At 36.9% G+C, this 25,351-nt stretch overlaps 1 protein-coding gene across 1 annotated transcript in view; it reads left to right on the forward strand.

The window, feature by feature from the left end:
- The window catches only part of LOC100373663 (glutamate receptor ionotropic, NMDA 3A-like), a 46,596-nt gene extending 21,746 nt beyond the window's left edge, over positions 1–24,850 (forward strand). The window contains exons 2-4 of the mRNA XM_085504085.1: positions 22,238–22,818; positions 23,337–24,378; positions 24,845–24,850. Coding sequence (XP_085360211.1) covers positions 22,238–22,818; positions 23,337–24,378; positions 24,845–24,850 — 1,629 coding nt within the window. The remainder of the gene's footprint in view (positions 1–22,237; positions 22,819–23,336; positions 24,379–24,844) is intronic.
- Positions 24,851–25,351: the final 501 nt, after the last annotated feature.

Below are 25,351 nucleotides of genomic sequence, written 5' to 3' on the forward strand. Positions count from 1 at the left end.
CAATGTACCACGTCAATTCACAGTGAAAATAATGCATCTAGTACACGTGCAAGGAGGGATTAGAGCACTGGCAAGACTGCGTTTAATTTATTAAAGTGTCCTTTCAAAAGCTAGTTTGTCGATTAAATGGAAGTGTTTTTCTCAAGCACAGAACGATCTTATCAAATTGTGTTTCATTGAGCAAAAACAAAATATATCAAAGGCCGGCATAATTTTGGTGTGTGTGTTGGTAACTTAATTCACACATATGTTCAGCGTTAAGTGTTAAAACGATAGTGAGCGATATAAGTAAACCAACGCACAAAGTCATTATGAATAAGTAACACCCCAAAAAACCCATGTATTTCACTAATATGCAGTGTTGCAGAGTACCAATCCATTACATTTACTGTATCATATAATGGATTGATTTTTCTCCACGTGAAGATCATATTGATACTGTCACATTCTTCCTGTTGAAGGCTCTGGTTTTTTACAGAACCGTCATGAAGCCTATACTCGCCAAACAGCAGTTATATGTCATATACATTTGTACATGCATTTACTCCCGGTGATTGCAACCAGTGAACGCCAACTATCTCGATCAGTCAGTGTACTTTCAAAGATCAGTGAATTTGATTAAGGATACACCTTATATACATCGGCAATATTTGCACATTTTTGCAATGGAGCGTGTATATAATTAGCGCCATATATAACGATCTGCGTGTTTTGTTGATACCCATTGACATAAATATAATCTAGATCTTGGAAATGTATCTTCGAATCAATATCCCAGTGATTGCAACGTCTGCACATCATACCTCGAGATTTGATCACTATAATATATCATAGAGCAATAAATTAAAAAAAAGTCTTCCTATGACAGATCGCCGATAACTGTTCTTTGTCGGTTACCCCAGTAACACTCGACACGTAAATACGACTATGCTAATAACACTTCTGACCAGTAAAGCACCAGAAGCCGTGTTTTATTGTTTTCTAAAGGTCGGATAAAATAGGATGGAAAGGAAAGGAAAATGATAACAATCATATTCGCTTGCAAAAAAGCACCAATACCAACGTCTCGTACATCACCTACAATGTCGCAAATCACGCATGATGCTGATGAAATCACGATGTTATTCGCGTAACTTACGCTGTGCTGTAATCACTAACGTAGACCTAGAAACAAGAAAATTGTGTTTGACAGTCGGCATCAATTAAAAGTCATGCTTATTTTTTTTATTGAGAATAGATAACATTATTATGAAAAATCACATATTTAATTGTTGTATTTTGCAATATTTTCGTTTTTTCTAAAGCCATTTCTTTCACGTCTGCGCATGTCTCGGTATATAACTTGAGGGCAAGAAATATATACACACCTTTAACTCACGGGTCATTTTGCATTGATGTATATTCTAATCAGGAAGTTTTTACTGTTCAGTGGCGAAAACTGCATACAACAATGACTATATCAAAACGTCACTAGTATGCAAAATGTAATGAAATACTGTCAACACGTTAACAAATAACAAATCCGATATTTTGAGAATGATGGAATTGCGAGATCATTACATTAGTAGAAATCCATCGATCCCATCTCCGTTTGCCCAGTTCAGGGAGAATTACGGAATACCCGTCACAGTTTATGCCCCTAATAAAAATAAACGCCGTTCAGTATTATTAAAACCCATAGGAAATTGAAATAAAATGGAAGAAGGCCATGGTCCCAAGGGACACGGCGATTTCAACCGCTACATGAGCAGCACATACGTCTTGTCAACAATGGTTACACCTAAAAGCTTACAACGTCCGCTAACATTCCAAAGTCCGTCGATAAAGCATCTGGAAAAGTGCACAATAATATAGCACAATCGGAATACTGATAGAACTCTCAATACTCAACAGACTTATTAACTTATATAGCAGGGGAGTTCACCCCCAAAACTTCGTTAAGTATGATGTATAAAACAAGTGCTTTCGATTACTGTTATTGTTCTTACTGGACCAGAAAAATATCATGTCCACAGTTTAACATGGCATGCCAATTTTCTGCTAGAACTATTACATGAAGTTGATTGTTAGATTCAAATGAGACACAATCCTCACAAGAATCAGCGTTTACAATAAAACTAAACCTTTAGGAGATAACAATTTGACTACGAGTTTTAAATATACCACTCTGTTTAGTTGTAACGTGGATCAGGTGACTGCACACGATTAGAAAAATAAATCAGAATGAGAACAAGACCGAAATTAGGCGTTCGTTAGGGAAGTGTCTAATGTAACCGAAAGTTCAAGTGTAGTTCGCTGCAGAACGCTACAGAACGCTGCTTTACTTTCTTGAACCAATGAATGTGGAAATATTTCAGTCTGTATTCCCATGTATTACGGTGTTCATTAAAATCAACCTCACTTTCACGTTCTATTGGCGTGAGCACGTCCGCATTGATGATTAGTATTTGAATTCATTATCACAGAGTTACTACTCCATTATCGGGCCTTCTTAAATAGGTTATCATTACATGACCATACATGCATGACATTGGTCATACGGTATTAGAGTGCCGCTGCATGTACATTGTGGTCAATTGCGCGAATCATTATTAGTATGCGGTGTTGTGTTTTTAAGCGCGGCATTAAATGATGCTGCTCTTCCAGGATGTTGAGATATGTAGTCTACGCAGTTGCAAAGTACGCACGTACTATAACAGTGAAGGAAATGTTTTCGTTTTGTTTGCTTGCTTAGAATGATAAATTTGCCCTGCTTAACAAAATCTAGTTAATTGAACACGACAGAGTGGCAACAACAAAATCGTTATTTCAGCTTTCTCACCGATTTTCTTCCTGGCGTCATTATTAAAAGACAAGACGAAATGCATGGTAGAGCAATTTAATACGTCATCGTTACCTGATTTGATATACGCAGATCACTCGTTTGTGAAGTGCCTTTGTGCTAAACGAATTGGACATGCTATGTGTTGAAGCTTTCAAAATCTTCTTTATTTCACAATCGACCGAAATGTAATAATATCAGTTCATCTTCGTCGTCGTTTATTGAATTTCTGACAGGATTTCATCAGTAAACTAGTATTCTTTTATACGTTTCGCATAGCCGAGAATAAATAATAATGTTTTGCAAATCTGCATTCGAAGATGACAACATTCGCCGCATTGGTCGAGTCACTTAGGACCGCTGTAAGTACTCCCTGAATTGATCAGACTAAGAATCGGATAAGACGCGTCAAAGGTTGTTTCAATAGAAATCATGTAATAAATTTAAAAAAAAAGAAAAAAAGAAAAATGTCTGAAGCAGACAAATTACGTTCTCTCGTAACAGGCTGGCATTCAACCTCGTCAGGTTTTCTTCATTTGCATTGATGAGTTACTATGGCGACACATTCACTTATAACTATGTCTGTGTGTCCGTAAGACGGCATTCTAGTTGAGTTCGCTGTAGATATGATTACATGTTTTCAACAGATAGGGAAAGCTCATTCAGGCGGAATAGTTTAACCTGCGTGTATGCATTGTCAAATATCCCCCAAGTCAAATGCCACATCTATTAAACCAATCTTCGTCAGCGTTGCCGACATCTTGTATTATTCTCGTCTGCCCTGTCTATCTGTATTCATACAAGCTGAATTCAAATTTAGCAATGTTGTGTGCGTGGAGGTGGGGTGTTGTATGCTCGTCGTGTATAATTAAACATATATGTTAGTAAACATATATACATCTGAAATTAAATATTGTATGACCTACCTTGTCGCATGATATGATATGATATGATATGATATATGATATGATATGATATGATATGATATGATATGATATGATATGATATGATATGATATGATATGATATATGATATGATATGATATGATATGATATGATATGATATGATATGATATGATATGATATATGATATGATATGATATATGATATGATATGATATGATATACAAGATGAAATATGTTGTTATTTTACAAATACTAAAATAATCACTTATGTTTTGCACGCTGCGTAAAAGCTTAGTTGAAAGCTAATTGCGTAACCAACGCCGTCATCATTGCGTCATGGATCTCATGGTTGTCGGAGTCGAGCGCCAATCAACCTGGCTGCCTGTATGTCTGTTTCCATGGCAATGCCCCAAGTGGATCTCATTCAATTGAAGCTTTGTGTTTGGGGGTTGTGATTAAGGCGAGTTCTAATATCCTGTGCCTGTATGACCTTTGAACTATGGAGGATATTCGTTGATGAATGCATTTCGGCTAGATGTCATACCGTGTAACGAATACGAGCATGATAGACATGTCTGGAAGCTGTGCTAGCAATGGCATGCCTACATGATGCCTATTTATTTCCATGTGAACACCCCGAGAATCACACTTGGCTGCAGCGTAAATAAGGCGAAGAAAAAATAGCGTTGATGGATTCAACGGGCCACATTCCACCCCTGGGGCTTCCACTCCACGACAATTCCACTATCGCGACCCAGGAAGGATTCCATGGAGCTTTCCTTGTGCAAAACATAAACGACTTAAATTACATATTATAATGACTAGCTATGCAGTCGCCGACCTCATCATTGCGTCACATAACCTTGATGTGAGCCTACTTTTTTGATGTGTCTTTAAATTCGATTTTATCTTTAAATTTCCAAATGTCATAGCATAAATTTCAAATTATATTGATGGTGATTACCTTGGCGAAATGCTCATATATTGCTATTGATATAGGTGATAGCAGGCGGGTAAATACTCACTTTGATTATGACTATATATTCAATGTAGTGAGTGCCGTATACTGTGAGTAATGGCGCCAATCTCAGCCTAGTGTATGTATTTAGAGGTTAGAAGATCACCCACACATAGTGCTGTTCATCGAGAGTTACAATTTGATATGCTTGAAATGAGAGCGGTAGCCGTTAATAACCTATTGATAATCAGTGTAACTGTTGTTTTATTTAAAGCGCAGCAGTCGTCACGCCGAGCCGTGTTCGATGCGTGTCCCGTACAGTCTACGCGCGAAAACGTCACGGTCTGGAATCATTTATTGGTGGTACACGGAGCAGTGAGACAATCATACTGTAAGCGGGCAGTGCATGTAACGTTCGGTTTAGAAAAAAGTCATATTAACATGCACATTGTTTTATGAAATACGTTTCCGTCCTTTAGTAAGAAGGCAATTAACAGTCATGTACGTAACCGCGAATGTAAACCTCAAGTGCAACCATCAATGGACCACCGGGACTAACGGGTTGTCGCTGTCGTGGAAACCTAACAATCGGACGTAAATTGCTTCTAATACACTATCAGTTGAAGTGCATTGCGTTAATCAGGTTTAGAAGTCATCCTCATGTCACCTTGTACCCGTGGAGCTGACCAATCAGACTGCTCACATTCGTATGGCAGGAGAAAACTTATTCTCGAATATTCATTTAACCTACACGCACTCACAATACGATTGCAAACACAATTCTAATGTGATACAATCTGTTACAACAATACGTTACAAACAAGAATCTCGTCCAATGCGTTTATATCGTGGCAGCCCCGTGACCAACAAACAGACGTGTTTTGCACGCAATTGACGTGAAAATTCAAGCCAGGCATTATATATTATAGCATCTACAGGTATCTCCAAACACGTCCGATGGTACAAAATTACAATATTCAAATTAAAATCACGGTTAAGTTGAATAATACGGCCAGACATCAACTTGAAATCTCGACTCAAAATGACGACTACATACTCAAAATGTGAAATTCGATACAATTTCAGACTTGGTGGCTACCAGTCAGTGTGATTATGACAGTCATCACGATAGCTCGACATATGGTTGTTTCTATAAGCTGGTCGGGGTTCAATAAGAATAGTCAACAGTAGTACGTTACCGACTGGACTCTCCGAAATATCCATATTATTTATTAAACACGTTTCGATCCAATCGCTTAGTGTGAGAAGCCGGGAATTGAATAAAATGTTAAAAATTCATGGAGCATTCTGGCCATGAACTTCATTTTCTAATAACATTCACCATTTTGCTAAACCGTTCTGTAGTTGGATTTGCATTTCCTAATAAGGCAGGGTGAAGATATCTCATACAATACCAGAATTACAACAGACACAGATGTATAATAATAGCAAAAAATATCCCTCTTATATTTATGGAATTAATAATGACATGATTTGTTCACACCGCTTTCTCCTGTCGCATTCTCGTTGGTCGCGCTTTCATTGGCCAGTTTTATTAGCGTTTTCTATGGAGTAATGACTGTTATAACCATTTGTGTGGTTCACATGTGAACAAGAACAAGCTTACTTTTGGTATAGTAGCTGTTTTTTCGATTTTGTTTACAGCTGAGTTAAAGATACTTGTCACGTTTTTTGCCTAGCCTCGTTCGAGGCTACGATTACCACGCAATACCGATTACGGCTCTCATCTTGATAGAACATAATGGTGACGCCCATCTTATATATCTGATAAGCCAAACGTGTAAGAAACTTGAATCTCCTTGGAACTCATTCCACCATCTTGGCCTGTTAGGATTCCATTCCGTTCGAACACGCTCGCGTCGGTAATGGAAATATTACTATTCAAGACATAAGCTTATCCATCTGAGTAGAAATTACATACAATTGGTGATCACGAAATGCGACTTTGAATTTCGTGTGTAAAAAGGGCATTTTACATGCGTTGTACACATTGCATGGGACCCATACTAAACTCAATGACCACCCTGGAAGGTAGTAGAAACCCACCAGAAGGTATGCGAGGCACCCAGGGGGTCTGTAAGTAGTTTTTTATTTACAATGGGCAAGGGTCGAGATCCCCCTTTCGAAATTTCAGGAATCAAAGTTTAAACGACCCTAAGAGGTGGAGTTTCATTAAAAAAATGTTTTAAAGGGTTGGTTTCTCATGAAAATTTGTTTCAAAGGGTGGATTTTTTGAGTAATTTGAGTTGGCCTACCGGGTCGTGATATTTACCAAAAGTTGGTGCCTCGCATATTTGTATATAAATAATACAAGTAATTATCCTGGTGACCAGCACCGCCATTTTAACCAAATCTGATATTATATGATTGATGCTGCATTCTTCGTGATTTGATTTTTTTATATTATATAAGTTATAGAGATTACGGTGTCTATATAACAGCTCCACGTCCTAATCGAAATCACTGAAAGGCGGATACGCATTTGCATGACAGAATGTTTCTAATACCACGGGGCCGATAGGGGTTATTGACAGGAACCGGAAATACAGATACGCTGTGGTTGATTTGATAAGAAATGTCATTGCGTCTCCGGAGAAGTTTTCGCGTCAATCATACCCTCCGCCCGGCCCTCCTCCGCGCTCTTGCATCAAGTATTTACTGTACGATTACAATTAATGGAAAACACACGCGACTGTGACTAGTTATAAAGATGAGCTTGTTGAATGACACCAGCCATCATAGTGCAACATATGTGCATTCACGAATCGATTTAAAAAAATGTCATGGATAAATGCATATCAAGCAGAGCGCTGTGCTAATGGGGTTCAAAGGTCATCGCTTGACATGTACAACATCACACCGAAAGGATCAACACCGTATGTCTGTTATACAACTGAATACTATCACCAAGAACTTACAACTGTTGTTAAACATTAAAATTACCAATATTATTTTGTGTGTGCCGGTTAGATGGCGATACGGAGTACGGTATTTCTTTTTAATTTACATGGAACACAGATAATCGATTTTTGACTTTGATCGAGACAAGATGGCGCATTTCCCGTTTCATCATTGATTTATAGTGGTAATCAATGGAAGGTCGTTGCCATGCCAACTAGAGCCATAAATACGCAATGTGTATCACAATTAACGAGTGTGTATTTCAGGCCTTATATACGTACATACCGCTGAGTCTAATAAGCATTAAACAAGCAAAAAAACAACAAAACAGAACAAAAAAACACGATGGCAAATGTGTATAAAATGTAGGGCGAGATCAGTTAGTGTGAAATTAATAGCGGTCGGGCGGTTTACCTGTCAAACATTATTTGGTTTAATGCACAATTACGTGTCAGAGTCAGAGTGCCCCATCTTGGATTGTGCAAATAAATGAAACACAACAATTTCATTTCGCTTCATTCAAATTGACATACGGTCGTGTCCATTTTAGTGTGCGGAATCGTTATGCCTAAATTTGTTATTTCCGCCCTCTACACTTCCGGTCATTCTGTGTTGAGCAGATGGTTCTAGTCAAATATGTGATTTAAATGATAATAATAATAATCTTTAGAGCGACTTATCGTTTGAACGGAATTACTGCAATGCAATTAACCAAAAAATATGGCTTTTTCAACCTTATTTATTCAATTCGCCGAATTAGCCGAGTTATTAGCAACCTCCTTTCCGTGATGGCTGTGTTTACAAGCAAACCCGGAAAATAAAAAAAAAACAGCTCTTTTGCTCAGTGAATTGAACGACACTTTATAAATGCCTGCCGCCTTTACATACACAGTACCGGCACATAAATAGAAGATGAACCATTAAACCGTGATGAGAACGGCTAACATGTTATGCATGATATCGCAACTAAGTACGTCTCAGCTATCAATAATTTACATAGTCACCTTGTCGAATGCTACACAATATTTCAGCGGCGCACTCCGTAGCGTACCGCCTCATGCAGCGTGTGTCAGTAACGTAAAGTCACAGCTGGGGGGTTCATACACAGTGACGTTGAATAATATATGGTCTGCCTAATAAGCATTACTTCTGTTTGGATAACTTTCCATCAGCAATTTATTTACTGCGATCTCGTATTGACGATATAGAGAAATGACATTTTTTTATTCGGAAATTATTATTGTGTTTCCTCCTCCTACTGAGTGCCCGGAAATCCAAAATGTTTGCTAATGTAAGCGCGTCCACCGCGTTTAACAAGCGTTTTATAAAAACGTGTTTTTTATGTGAAGCAATAAGCACGGTAAGATGCAATTACTGTCGCCATTATTCAGATATTTATCGAAATCACTTAATACAAAGTTTAGTAAGTTAGTGTACCAGTCGTCTCGTAATGAGGGCATGGTACACTGAACTTAACGCACATGCATGCAGGCAACAAACGACAGTTGAATGTAATTTGACAGACCATGCCCTGAAAACAAGGGTTATGAGCAAACCACGTACTATTCCCTGGATTAATACACAGGTACAATCCCATCCCTTATATAGAAGAATATACAGCTTATTCATTGCAATCATTATTATCCATTTTACATATCGGCAGATGACATCACTGCAGAGACGAATGATGTTTCTATAAGAATATAATAGACGTTAGCCCCCGGTAATGTAATTATTGAGGAGATCGCCTCCACCAGTCGCAAAATACGGTAATATAAAAAGTACATTATGGCGGACATGGGACTTCAATATGCGCTTTTTTATTGCCATAATTTATAAAATAATTGACTTTATTTTTTTTATTGGTGCTCAACTTTGTTTGTTTGCTAATCGTGTAACAGCTTTTTTCGATTTAGATCGTGAGTTCGCGATGATATACAGACAGACGGAGTATACTTATAACGTGTGTGGGTGCGACATGTCATGGTTATAGTTGATGATGCAAATCATTAATTGAAAACAGATTCAGAAAATGGTACTAGACTTTTGCGAATTGACTTTTTTGAAGTATAATATAAGAAACAACAGCTGACCTGCACATGCATAGTACATTTCCGTTTAATATTAGAGAGGCACTGTGCTATATTGAAAGAGCACGGTTTGCTAATTTGCATAATTATGCAGTCATAGCAACATTGCGCGTAACATTAAGTACGTAAACATAGATGAGTTCAATAATTAACGAGGGAATTTGTTGTTAGATGATGTGAACCATTCTGTTTGTACGGATAACAATCTTCTTACCGCAGGGAATCGTTTCAAGACTGTACGTTGAATAGATAACAAGGAATGGTCTCATGGATGATGAACCGGTTAATGTTCCAATTAACTAATTGATTTCGTGGAGTCCGTGAAGGTCGGTCGTCCTGTCTCAACAAGCGACAAATATTTCACTGGACTTGAAAAAATATGAATAACAACTCATCCAAATATAAACACATAAACACGATCTCAGTTCGCAATTTGCACTTTATGAACAAAAATAAAACGAATGTTTAAACTAATATTTAATATAAGGTGAACTATGAATGAACATCACATAGCTAGAAGTGCAATGGTGTCAAGTGATTCGACCTTTCCTACATTATATACCTTTCATGTATTTGATTCATAGTTCAATGCACATTATTGTTGACGCCGTCTGTGGATTGTTTAAATATTTCTTTAATTTCTGAACATTTCACAACTGTAGATGATTTATTCTTGCTGTGCATTTACTTTATGAACGAATCCATCATATCTAACATTGTACACTTATGTTTCACGATAATACTGTTATTCACATAAAATCCCTAACACTGCCTAAAAGTGCGTTTAGATTCGATGAATTTTTGATTTAATATCACAACGCATCGATACAATTATGTGGACTGTTTCGGATTCTCATTTCATTGTTTGTTTGTTTGTTTTAATGTAACTTTTCAATAGTGTTACCCGGCGATTTGATTCTCAGAGAATTATTGTGTACTCCAAGTTATAATTCGACTATCCAAAATTCCGCTTTAGTAATTATCTCTGAGTACATTTTTACGATACTGGATGCATAATCCACTACATCAACGCCGATTATCGCTTCCAGAATTAATCTTACAATTTTAAGCGAAAATTGTATTGGGAGTATGTGAAACTTCATGAGTAAATTAGTATGTAATCAAAGAGGGGAGCACTGTTATTCGAAGCTATTCTTTCCAGAAGCCCTTAACACTATTACAAATATCTAAGATGGTCAAAAGATTAACACAAATCAAATATGACAGAAAAAATAAAATAAACAGTAACAGATTTGCTGCTAATACAAAATTCATGTTCCAACTCATTTCATAAAGTTGAACTCTTGTACTTAAAATTTAAATTGTCAAGCTTTCGGGTGACAATCACGTTGGACGGTTACTGGCTTGTTGCTGAAAAACAGTGAAGCTACATTTTTGTAAAAATAGTATACAAAATTATACCTTTATTCCTATAAAACTATAGAAGGTACATGCTACTTTGAAATAAAGGATTGCTCCCTGAAACCAACCTCCTCATTTCTCGAAATCTGCTGTCAGAAACGATGACAATTACACTCCAAATCTCAGTGACATGTGGGATTCTTAGAGGTCAAACTGATAGAGCAGTAACGTGTCATTACTTGTGACACGTGTCTAACAAAGTTGGCATCCTCCTTATTATACCCTTCTTTGCATACGTCATAATATCCCGGATGATATGGATGAATCCATTGAAGCATAAATCTCCTAAACCGATTCGTATTTACGACAATCAGTCGAGCGGCATTAGAATGTACAAATAAACAGATTTGCACATCAGTGATATTACGTTCGTAGTTAGTGTGTCTACTATGTTTTAAATTCGGGCGGCATACCTCTGTCGGTTTCAATTTTTTCTGATTTCGTGCCGTCACGTTCTCATCGTAGTAGAAATTATGCATATTTAAGTTGGATATACGAGTGTTTCCAAGTAAAGTTGTATTGCCTAATCATTATTTATATTCTAGATAATTATTTATTTTAGTAGAATGCTATGCATCGCCCGTGCTGGCATTTGATGAAATGGAAACCTATCGACTGTAAATTTAAGTGTTATCGTCATGGATTTGTAGAAAGGAATCCTAATCACAAACCGTCTTATCAAATCAATGCGCAGTAAAGTAGGTACTGTCAATATTCATTTCACGGAAATAATAATCTCAGGAATTGGATTTCCTGCTTTAGGAAAAAACACGAATTTCATGTCAACCCTAGCACGTCAACTCTGTATGTAATACGTAATGTCAATGCAGTTCATATTCAGCAAATGTACTACACGCGTCTCATTGCTTCTAGAACTTTTTATACCGTCACGTGATAGATTTACATTCCAGTGCCATAATTAGTTGGTGAACGCTGGCTTGATCTCTGTCCATGTTAAATAACTTGCACGCGCAAAACATTGAATTTTTGGTCATAGCAAAAATTACCTTAATGAAATTACGACGGGCTTCAAAAACTCTCATTTGTTTTTACCCAGCATATGTAATCAATTGGGTAACCATCACCAATAATGTTTATCATATTACACGCCCAAATTGTATATATCTAACGGAACATAGAAAATATGCCGTTCGTTTCAATATCCATGTCCCCGTAGACAGTTAGTTATCAATCAGATTACCTTTTCAGATTTAACGCGACAGTCTCGCAATTTATTTTTCAATAATATAAATATCATGAATAAATGAATAGTTTGATGAACTCATAATTTCACACTACTAAAATTAAGAAACACAAAATGTTTATCGAAAGAGACATAGTTCTACGTAATTAAATGGTCTCGTTATGTATTATTTGCTGTGAACTAAGGAGTTGGACAATAGAAATTCTGATAAGGAATGTAATGGTGGATTTTAATAGTCTGCACCAAAAACACTTTTAATAATTATATCACAAAAGTCACATACATACTTGCAGAAAAAAACAAACAAAGACATTCCCACAGTATTCTATTAATAATCAACCCCTTAAAACAGCGTACAGTAAATTATGTCTCTTTAACCAACAAGCGAATTATGCTAATTAGCATGGTCTTTGAAATAACAGTACGTACCACTAATTCAAGTTGTACGTGTATGCACGGTGGGTAATTAATACATCAGACATATACTATAATGTGTGCGTTTTTTAATTTTCGATTAAACAGAATTATCAAAATATAGTCGTCATTACTTATTTAAATTATTTTAAAATGCCGTTATGATATATATAACATATAAACATCAACGTTTGTGATTAACACAAAACATGAGGATAATGTTCCATGAATAAATAATATCGTATGTGCGTGTCGTGTGAGTATTAATAGCGTATAGCCTTGAAGGAAAAAAGAACATGTCACTTTTGAAAAAAAAATGTAAAATATTTATGGGGATAATTGTGTCAGATAATGTTAGATTTGTTTTCAGGATTGTATGGTAAAATTCAAATGATTAAAATAAATATTGAAATCACGTTATATTCAACAAACGCGCGACAAAAATCAGGGCTTCAGTGACGTCATCACATGCTTGATTTTAACTCGTAAATATTGAATGTATGGTGGTATGTAAATCCATCAATCGTGAAGGTCACGTGCCGCCTCTCACGCCACGTATGTTCAGTAACTAGTGGTTGGGCACGTTTCGAGATTTTTACATGATTGTACTTAATATAAATCTTCAGTGTAAAATGAGTATGTGACCGGAAAATTCATCAGCAACAAATTACAATCGGTCCGTTAGAAACCTTTAATTCAAAATAGACTATAATTTATTTTACCACACTACAGTACACTATATTATCACAATAACCGAACAGAGTGTATTCGCTACATTTTCTCACAAATACATTTGTTGCAAAAATTGTAGCGGTATCGAAAATGAACTCTTTATTCATAGTGGGATGGAGTGAGTGGCGCTTTCTGAGCAGTGATGCAGCCTCCATGACCACATATTTCGAAAAGTGCATCTCATCTTAAGCTGTAATTGCTATCCAAACACCACGGTCGAATGGTTATACGAGTTTCTATTTCGATACATTCCATGTCTCCCTAGTTGAACATTTTCCAATTTCGGGGATGACGTAGAGCACGACTTCTGGGAAGACTGTTTCCTTTAGAATATAATTGCCTTACCATCAGACAGATTCTTACTCTGGATAAATGTAACGTGAAACTTAATTAGAACTCTTATAAAAAAAACTTGTTTTTCCGCCTCAACTACGAAGTGGCCATTGTATAACGCAGTCCTATTAAAAACAGCAACATCATATGATTATAAAAAAAAACATTATTATGAATTCACTATAATGCCACACACCAAGTAATAGTTCAATTGTATTAAAATGTCAACCAAGTTGCTGTTTGTCATACATGATGCGATTGTCGTTTAGGATTTTCAACTGACTCTGATATCATATGATCAAGCTATTTCCACTAATACAACTGCCCACTGGGTCTCTAGTTGTACCCAAACTTTCAATTCTGATATTCAGTGAAGTAAAATGAAAGGTCATAATTCATTTGCTTCGAATGTTGTGCTACATGTACTATTTTAATACAGTGGCATATGTCATACCAATGAGACACCCTTGTGATCACATTAAAGAGTGCTCATGGTACGCATATGCAAATAACTCCAACACAGATGGGAAATGTGTTCGAGCAAACACAACATCGTTTCCAGCTATTTGCAGCTTATTTAACTTCAAATCCGAGATCGCGCGGGATTCTCGTAGACGGAGACCCGTTGACAAATACTTGAAAATAAATTACCAAGAAACTACAAGCGAGTCGTATTATTTTCTTGAGACTCGCCGCCTCAACAAGCGTGTGATAATGTACATCATCCACATTAAGAGACTCTGTTACGTATCTAGCGCTATCGCACCTCTCTAAATTGTCCCACTCAAGTTGTCACACTCAGTAGTTAACTTGCACTTACACAACTACGCCGCCATTATCCAATACATCTTCGTCACGGAGAGTAGAACGTAAGACAAAACAACAAAGCTTTTCATTATTACAACATGTAACCCACAAGGCATCTAACAATAATAACCAAATTAACTACAGTTTATCGGGCAAAAAACGATTATACTCATATTCCTATTCAATAGTTGTACGTATGAATGCGTTCTAAATGAATTGATTCTCGTAATAAGAACAAATCCAATCATTTTGAATCTAGATGAAAAAGAGCAACATCAACTCCACAGCCGGTGGTTGATGAACTGTGCATTAATCATAGATACACATTATGCAATCATCAATTGGTCATATATTGAGCAATGCATTGTGAATGAGACTTGCATAATGAACTATAACATGGATAGTTTGAACTGTCATAAAAACGTAGATATTACTATATACAATGAATATATAAAATCGAACATGTAAGACCATAGAGTTCAATACACTATCACATCTGATGAATAGAACTGGTTTGCTTGTGAAAAAGGACCACGCCCATAAAACTGACCACATGGCCAGTCTAATGTTATGCAAAATAGGGTGACTAGAAATAAAAGCAGAGTTGTAGCACCCAAAGTCCCAAACATATAATTTGACAGTCCATAAAAGGTCAGTAAACAAATACTATTAATGTAATCACTACTATTATTACTAAAGAGTAAATTTTTAAAAGGAAAATCAACAATTATCAAAAACTGGACAGAAAATGCACATAGAAACAGATACACCCCACTGCAAGAAATACGAAAAGTAACATAACATAACATAACATAACATAACATAACATAACATAATATAACATAACATAACATAACGAAGGTGAAAATCTCTTTGACTAACATAAAGAGATGCCTGATGAATTTAAGGTAGGAACTTCTCTATTCACATTGGCCACATTACCTGCCCTAAATCCACAGGCGAGGTTCCAACCCATCCTTGCCTTTCCATCAACGTACATGTACAGAAGCAACAGTAACGAAAACCGTCTACCTCTGTGCCATTAAAGAGTGATAATGAGGTTAGGTATTGTCTCGCCTCAGTCCCATAATTTTCTAATGAAGCTATAAAAAGATTTTAACTTGTACAACTATTCGAGTAAATCTATGAAATGTGTTTTTTTCTCCTAGCCAAACCTGAAAATACTTGCAGTGCACCTTGTTTAATATCGCTACTCTCTTTATTTGGGAACGTCAACTCGTATTTAACGACTAGCTGAACTAATGGTTCTCATACTCATGTTTATTAACCAATTTTTTAATCACTATTCAGTATAAAAAATATGAACTTTAACTCGTTATTTTTTATTATAGATTTGGAGCGCAGCATACGACCTTCAGTTATGCATACATCCCATCCCACTATATACAACGTGCTTGACTATTGAAAAAAACATCTTGTTTGTATAGAAACACAAAAAGAACCTCGTAAAATCAATCAATCGTACTTTATATAAAAACCATTGGTGAAAATTCTCTTAATTTTATTTTATCAAAATTCATTATGTGTATTGTTTGACACTATCCATGTTTGAATGCACAATCCTTGATCCGTGATAACATTGCCTTTACTTTTCCGTAAATTGGTTAGTGGCATTAAACGCGGATGCTTGTTGTCTACATCCTTGTGTATTTTTATTTCCATTGGATAAAAAGAACGGTATATGGGTATATGGGATATAGACACGTATTTGAAGTAATAATAACTGTAATTTTTCTAGGTATTACATGAAATAATACACGACTAAAATTACTTGGTGTTTACCTAACAATGACGAAATTTATATTAAGCAAAACTGAACCGTACATCACAAGTTTGACTTCCGGGTTCGCTTTACATGACATGTCATATACAGAGGGCGTTTTCCTGTCGTCTATAGCTTAGTCTCTTTACATCGGCTGTGCCGTTTCAGGCGTATTACTCCCTAACGAACATTCCACCTCGTCATCTTATCTGCTGTTGCAATATCTGCAAATACATTGACCACAACTGTCGTATTCAATGGACCACTCTTCAGCAATTATTTATGTTGAGCCTTTATTACTAAAACAGTTGTGGATGCACGGATTATGTTCCATGAAGCGAATGAGAGATGTTCGATTACATCATGCATCCCATCTCACTCTATAAGCTACACGTGATGCATTGACAGATTAGTAAAAAAAACCCATAAATTAATTTATAAAAAAATAATTGTAGAAGTGATTCGCCTCTTTCGCATTACATAAACTGAACGTGACATTAAAAGAGAAATGGGTGTGATTTATAAATATAGTCACAGTCAAGTAAACCGTGCGCTATCCAGAAGAAATGTAAATTCTATGATCTTCTTTGGCTGCAAGAGAGAAGTAAACCAATTTTCTATGGTTATCATTCCTAGCCAACTGAAGGACAATTATGTAATATAATAATTACACAAGCAGCAGTTTTCTTTGCGACAGCCTCATACAGCAGTTCATCCCTGGTGCTTATTTATATTTTTTATCACATCATTCACATAAGTTTCTGTTACGTCACTGTCAACATATTCTCTTGATTATCGTTTTTTTAGCCAAAGCATGAAGGTTGAATTCCACTTTTACAAGCCCGTGAACTAGCGCCTTGGCAACTCGAAAAAAGAAAAAAAGTAAGGCAGGGATGGGATTGTAGCCTCGTGTAGTGTGCAAATCAGTGTGGGTGATAATAAAATAAATTCACAATAATAACTATCGTTAGCTACCAGGGGAATGAATAAAATAATAGCGCACATTATGTATTGCATGCTACATTATTCAGCGTAATTTGAGATGGTTTATACAGTGCTATTTATCAGACACGGGGAAACACGTGGTACTTATGACGAAGATGAGAATTGACAGGGTGCGGCGTGGGGCATATGCTGCATGTACGATTTCACGCCAGCTGCGGAGAGTCACGATGTAATATACTAGTAGTGAGTGGATCTGTCACGGGTTTGTCGAAATGAGAAATAGCACATCGGATCAATCCGGGTAATGGGGCGGGGAGGGTGTTTGAAAACATCACACACATCAATGTAGAATACTGCTAAGTATACCATATTGAGAAGTTAAGCCACATGATTGACTCCACCCTAATGAGCAATGTCCATCATTATGGGATGATGTTGTTTAACCAGCCAGGGAATTGATACCCTACTGCTCTGTTTTTATTAAACCAATTTTATTTTTATGTACTCATTTCCCACATCTGCCTCCATTCATACATGCTGTACTCCTTATCCGCAGATAACCCACATATTTACAATAACGAGCAATTCATTACTTAAAGCAACACTCACCACTGAGTCCCAAATATTCACAATGAATTGTGTCCATAATTATCAATCGCATCATTAATTGTCCTCGATAAATGTGTCAATCCATTTTCAAAAGTGCGGCATATCGTATTTCTTTCGTTTTGCTGTTGTTTCCATTACTGTCTGACGAATTATGTGAAATTATGTCTTTAAGAGGTAAGATAAACCCGCAATTTTTTCAAGTGTTTGAACTTGACCTACAGTAAATGAGATATTTGGTCCAAAATTTCCAATGACATATTTGAAAAATACATTAATATCTTGAACCATAATTTGGCGGGAAACATATGGTTAAATAATAAGAGTATGGTGTGACGTATTGGTGACGTGTTGGTGAAATAATGCTAGTAATAACCATTAACAAATTTTACAATATTTATATTACGCAATAGTCATAATTCGTGTTATAAAATTACATGCGTGAACAATTATTGTGACGACAGGACACAAAATAAATCGGTCGTTTTTTAGATTTCTGACCGGGTTTATTATCTTGTTTCCTGGTTCGTACCCACGGATTGATTATCTTGTTTCCTGGTTCGTACCCACGGATTGATTATCTTGTTTCCTGGTTCGTACCCACGGATTGATTATCTTGTTTCCTGGTTCGTACCCACGGATTGATTATTTTGTTTCCTGGTTCGTACCCACGGATTGATTATCTTGTTTCCTGGTTCGTACCCACGGATTGATTATCTTGTTTCCTGGTTCGTACCCACGGATTGATTATCTTGTTTCCTGGTTCGTACCCACGGATTGATTATCTTGTTTCCTGGTTCGTACCCACGGATTGATTATCTTGTTTCCTGGTTCGTACCCACGGATTGATTATCTTGTTTCCTGGTTCGTACCCACGGATTGATTATTTTGTTTCCTGGTTCGTACCCACGGATTGATTATTTTGTTTCCTGGTTCGTACCCACGGATTGATTATTTTGTTTCCTGGTTCGTACCCACGGATTGATTATTTTGTTTCCTGGTTCGTACCCACGGATTGATTATTTTGTAATCTCGAGTGCTTGTCTCTTTGTTGGGGCAAAGGTTGTGCAAGTTACGGTTGAGTGCGTGTCCCCTGTGATCCGAACATGCGTGCAATTTGGTGATTAGTCAATGAATGCTAATATTGGTATTTATACATTTATTAACAATATTTGAATAACTTTGTTAAAAAGATAACAAAGAACATCTCATCTCATCCCATCCCATCCCATTGCTATCACACTGAAATTATTATGTGGTATGTTTATGGATTAAGATCGGCTTTTTTAAAACTTATATTCCACAATAAAAGTGGCCTTTGACGATACACATATATTGTGTTTAGCTCTAATTGTGTAAGTGTTTCTCAACATATGTGAGAAGATTACGTGTTTCTACCATTTCCCACTTAAACCAACCTAATAAACAAGAACATGCGAACTCAAACTCGTTGACAGTATTTCATTTTTTTAAACATTTCACGCACTTCTAAATGTAATTCTGTCATGTTTGAAACCATTGTAGCGTAAAAGTGTAACTTGTAGCGCCAAGTAATTAAAGTGTTCTATAATAGCAATGTTTCGATCGTTTCAGATCCAGGCTTTGAATTGGTTGATAATTATTGTCTCGTAGAACATACGACCCTAAAATGAGATGCACTTACTCTCATTTCTACACACACCAACTCCGGTAACCCAGTGTAATATATACGTACATTAATATATCAAGCCACGTGGAAAACAACTTGGCATTGTATGTGGTAATTACATAGTCAAAAGTGTTGAATTTTTGTTAATACGTACGAATCATTTCACGGTAACCGAGGTAACATAACCGACCTTCGCATTAACATGATACCAGCTGTCGTATAAATTCAGTGGTGCACACAAACGACTTATCACGAGTAGATCACGCATACGTTCAAACATCATATGTGCACTTGTATCACACAATATATTTCTTACAAAAATCATTAACTGAAATCCGAATCTCACAGTTGATCAATATTATAGTTAGAACGGCACCTTTATATATGGGAGTACGGGAGGTTTACCCACATGTGGCTTTTTACTGGCGGCGTACATATCGGATCGATGTAACCATGCTATTTTAATGAAATGTAATAACTCAGAGTTGCAAAGGATGTCGGCGTTTTTTTGTATGGTATGTCCCGCCGTTGGTAGCTGTATGGTATGTGCTTAACGATTACAAGCAGCGGTAGTAGCAAGAGGAAGTCTTTATTTATATCTCTGTAGAAATAGTGGTGATAATGAGTGAAGTATGCGTGAAGGACGGTTTTATACGCAATCGTTGCCTATTTGCAGACGAGATTTTCTCCCACGCTGGGCTCGTTCTGACGGTTACCTGGCAAACCGAGTAAACACAATTCTGTACATTCTTCCCACTAAACTCACGTTGCTAAACGCGGCTTGCGATCTCGCCGATGAATGACGCGATTACGGTGAGCACTCGCTATAATGGAATCAAAAGTCGCCACAGGGGCCCGATATTGCATGCACAATGAGCCAAAGTGCAAACACAGTAGACGCGTCCGTTCCCGGTGTATACAGAATGGAGTTATTTTCCACACATGTAACGTATAATGTCACCAAATCCAATATACATCCGCGCTCGTCAACTTTCCCTGACCTCTCTAAAACAACACACATAATAGTATACAATGCGCTTTTCTTGTCTTATGTGGAAAAATACATAAATATAAACGTGTTCGTTATAGAACCTTTAACATATAGATGAAAATTATAGGTTGCGCGGGAAATCTACTGGTAAGTATTCCGAGTCTAAATTTACATGTCACGACAATAGTGTGACGTAGGAATCAATGAAAAAAAACGTCGTCTCCATTTTTCATTTACAAATAGATAATATCCATACTATTGGAATTACATGTGATTCATTGGATAGATGGGTATTTGCTCAGTAGTGAATTATTTATTAAGTGACATAATACACATGCTACCACAACATAGGAGACGTACAGGCTGGGTCCATTGTGCTTCTTTGTGTAGCGCTTTGCTGCTGAATCAATCAATCAAGTTTTAAATCATTTGATTAATTCAATGGATAATACGTTTCAACATTGGCTTTCGGGTATAAATTTATATCCATGTTGTTGTCGTTGATATTTTGCCCATGCGCATACCAGTCGGGCGCTTAAGCTGTTGCGCATAAATGCCGTCGTCTACAATACCGCCCCCACTGAATTAACGAAGAAGGACTTTTAAAATTAGAGGGCGCACTTACTTTGTAAATTTGCATTGTCGATCAATTTTCCTCAACGCTGATTATCGCTAGTTTACCATCATTCATGCGATTGGGAAATTTTATTTAAACCATACATATATTCACGATTTCGAGAAAGCATTCGTAACATAATTTCGCTCACTACTACGCTGCCGATATCGTAAATGCATTGTGACTTCGTTATAATAATATAAACAATTTTATAATGAATTTCCTGATATAATGAAAACGTACCATGTCTCACGACCTCAATGTATTATGTGCAAAGTGTTCGTTATAACGGGGTTACAATGTATTATGTGCAAAGTGTTCGTTATAACGGGGTTACAATGTATTATGTGCAAAGTGTTCGTTATAACGGGGTTACAATGTATTATGTGCAAAGTGTTCGTTATAACGGGATTACAATGTATTATGTGCAAAGTGTTCTATACTACTATACTACCCTATACATCATCTGAAAGCTTATTTAAAGGTAAATACATTATGCATATGCCGAAACAATGACGGCCAGTTTCGCTATTTTTCATTTTTATTGTTCCGACTATAGAAAACGTTTTCAATCACGCGAATGCCTGATGTTGTAGGCTAAACAAGCGCGCCTCGGTTTTCCATTATCTGCCTTGTTTTGTAGTCACGGTAAAACAATACAGACATGCCATAAAAACTCCGTTGTAATAAAGAACTAAAACTCGGTTAAAACTCCAAAATTGGAAACTCCAACAACTCCAAAAATGGCGACGTTTGTATATGGCTGTCAGCCCATAGCTAAATTATAAGAAAGATACATTACGTCTGTATACAAATACTGAATGTAAATACTGAATATCTATAAGTATTAATAGTTTGGAAATATTTGTTTGAATATTAGTTTGATTTGTGGGTTCAATTCGACGTTTACAATGCGCGGTTAAAACAATGCCTGTTAATTCGAACATACTCTACTTGACGACCATCGCTCTTTATTGTTGATGTGTTCGCTGATTATACGACCAAGTGATTCCACTGACCATATTTTTGTTGCTTTTACAGAACGTCCACCCGATGTATCTTCGCTTAGAGTCGGCAGAGAGTTTCCAAGCGTACGCCATCAAAAAAATCCTTCATCGTAATGGGTGGTTCCAGTATTCCATTCTTGCAAGTGAAGAGACGCCATCGCAGGCATTTCTACAGTACTTAACCAACGTCACCTCATCCCTGACATGGACAGTCAAAGGCACGGTTTTTTCTCGTGATAAACGTGACATAGATCACGTGTTACACAGCGCTGCCAAAAGCAAAACGCGCGTTTTTGTGCTGCACGCGACGCCGGAATACTCGTCTTTATTGTTTCGAGCGGCGAAAGACTTCGGTTTATTGGACGCCGGCAATGTGTGGATAGTCGCAGAAACTGTTATAACAAACCAACCTCAGTATTTAAAACATTATCCAATTGGATTAATTGCTGTACAGTTTGTAGACAGTGGTCATATAGAGTCAAAAATTCACGATTCCGTGGAATTAATTGCTAGGGCTTCCGTTAATAAAAACTATATTTCCAACATAGCGTCAAATAAGAGTTGTTGGTCTAAACCAACACCGGATAAATTAGAGTATGGCAGGGAATTCTATAGGTGAGTATTTGAACAAGTTGCACACAATCTATGTATTGCATTTTCTACTAGCCATCTTGACAGAAATTTTGGTCCAGCATAAAAAGACCACCTACCTAATAAACCATACTAACCATGTTTAAATGTGTTTCATCGTGCAACAAATATGCGCACGTCATTATGTACCAGCGAGGTGGGATGGGGATGGAGTGGTGGTTGTATAAGTACCTCCGATTTTCATCTATAGAAGAGAGGAAATTATCCGCCCACGCCCTATGCGTAAATGCAGAACCATGGCAAGGGAATGTATCTCTGTGTGTGAAAAGTGTGTTTTTTGTGTTTCTTATTTTGCATATATTTTTAGTCATTATTTATCAATATTGTTTTAGGGTAAATATTCAAAAGGAACTCAATTATTTCGTAATAATTCATCGGAGCCCTTTATTCCATATATACTTTATTCTTAACAAGTATATCAAGTTGAATGTCCACATATCTAAGATCATTGAATCATCTTCTGTGCATTGATTTGTTTACAGCGCCTTAGTACAAACGTCCTTTATGGGCCAAACAGGATATATTAATCTAGATGAAGAGGGAAACCTAAACAATGCAACCTACATAATATTAAATTTAGTCAAAGACCAAAACAGATTATCCTACTGGAAAGAGTTGGGTAAATGGGAAAACGGCGACTTTTCAATGGAAGCAATTATCTGGCCTGGAAATTCAGTCAGTTTGCCAAACGGAGTTAATACGGAGAAGGTATTGATAGTCGCCAACATAGAAAAGCCTTTTATTGTTGTGTCTACGCCGCTGGACGTCTCCTTTGACTGTTTGACCGGCGTGTTGTGTTTGCAGGCTGTCAACGGTACAAGGGAAGACATCGAGAAAGCATTCGCTGAATATGACGAACCGACCGTACATGGAAATTATACGGATATGAAACGTTGTTGCTCTGGGCTTGGCATTGATTTGATTGAGAGCTTACGTATCGACGTTGAATTTAATTATAATTTATATCTAGTGGCCGACGAGAACCATGGTGCTTTCGAAAATGGACAGTGGAATGGTATGGTTGCTGACCTTTTAAACGGTACAGCTGACCTGGCCCTCAGCTCATTCAGTATTACGTCCGAGAGAAGCAGGGTTATTGACTTCAGCAGCCCATTCTTCCACTCAGGGTTTTCTACATTGGTTGCCAAAAAACAAGTGGAGCCGCAATTGGATTCCTTTTTAGAGCCACTGGATTGGTCTGTATGGATCCTGGTATTCGTCACTGTAAACATAGTAGCTATTGCCATTACCATCTTCGAATGGATGAGCCCATACGGCTTGCACCCACGCGGTCGGAACCGACACTACACATTTGGACTTCCATCTGCGCTGAATATTGCGTTCTCTATTCTGTTCAGTCACACTGTGAAAAGTAAGCCACCAAAATGTATGACTAGTCGCTTTCTCCTCAATGTATGGGGAGCATTTTCATTCATCTTCTTTGCGAGTTACACAGCGAACTTAGCGGCTTACATGGCTGGCCAAACGTCACATTTGCAAATAGATGGGATCAATGATGAGAAGGTAAGTCGTTTGCGCATATCAAGACGATCCCTAATTAGCATAATCGTACAGTGAATCCGGAAGTACGATAGTTGATGGATTTGGTTACTATCGTTTACAGGTATTTAAAGTAATTCGTATTCTTTCTCGGGTTCACTTCAACTTTCCACTAAATTAGCAGTCTGAATGGCGTTAGGGTAATTCACGAATCGCGAATTAACGAGTCGGTGATGAATCACAAAGAATGCAATGACTTTTTTCCCATTTCTTTTCGATTCTCAAAAAATGTTTGCTTTTATCTATACTTTTCAATAATCAGTTACTTTCTCTTTTATTGCCCGGATTGCGGATCTGCTACTCAAATCCTGAGCTGTTAATTTTTCAAATTATTTCTGTATGTGGTCTGTATTTGCTACTAGGAATTAGTGCGTTCAAGCCATTGAGTACTTAAGTTTGAGTATACTCTATAACTTGCTACCATCACTAGGGTTAATCCGCGACATCACCGATGTACGCATATTTTTTATTACTTGGCCTAGAAGTGTTCTAGCCTTCATAGATTACATACTCACAGTTTAGTTCATTGTCATATACAAAAATGCTTTGATGTCAGTGCATGTTTTAACATCCTAGTTTACACAGTGAGCTTTAGCTTGACAGGGTAGAATTAAATTAATTAATAACATTATTGCTGAACCAACTATTATATGATTTATGAAAGATAGTGAACTGAGATTGAATTTTCGGCAAATGTTAAAAGACCTCATACAATAAACATGCATTGTTTATACCATTTACTGTAAATATTCTATGTTTAATTTGTGTATTAATTGAAATATAATTGAAATAATATCGGACAAAGTCCAACCTTAAAGCGTGCTAAATTATATATGCATGTCGTACAATGCGTGTACTCAACCTTATTCTTACACCGGCTCTACGTGACTGTGACTGTATGAATTTAACTTCCTTGTACATGCCATTCTTCGCTACC

The sequence above is a fragment of the Saccoglossus kowalevskii genome, chromosome 9 (assembly GCF_978046115.1).
Source record: "Saccoglossus kowalevskii chromosome 9, keSacKowa6.1, whole genome shotgun sequence".
In the NCBI taxonomy this organism is placed as follows: Eukaryota; Metazoa; Hemichordata; class Enteropneusta; family Harrimaniidae; genus Saccoglossus; species Saccoglossus kowalevskii.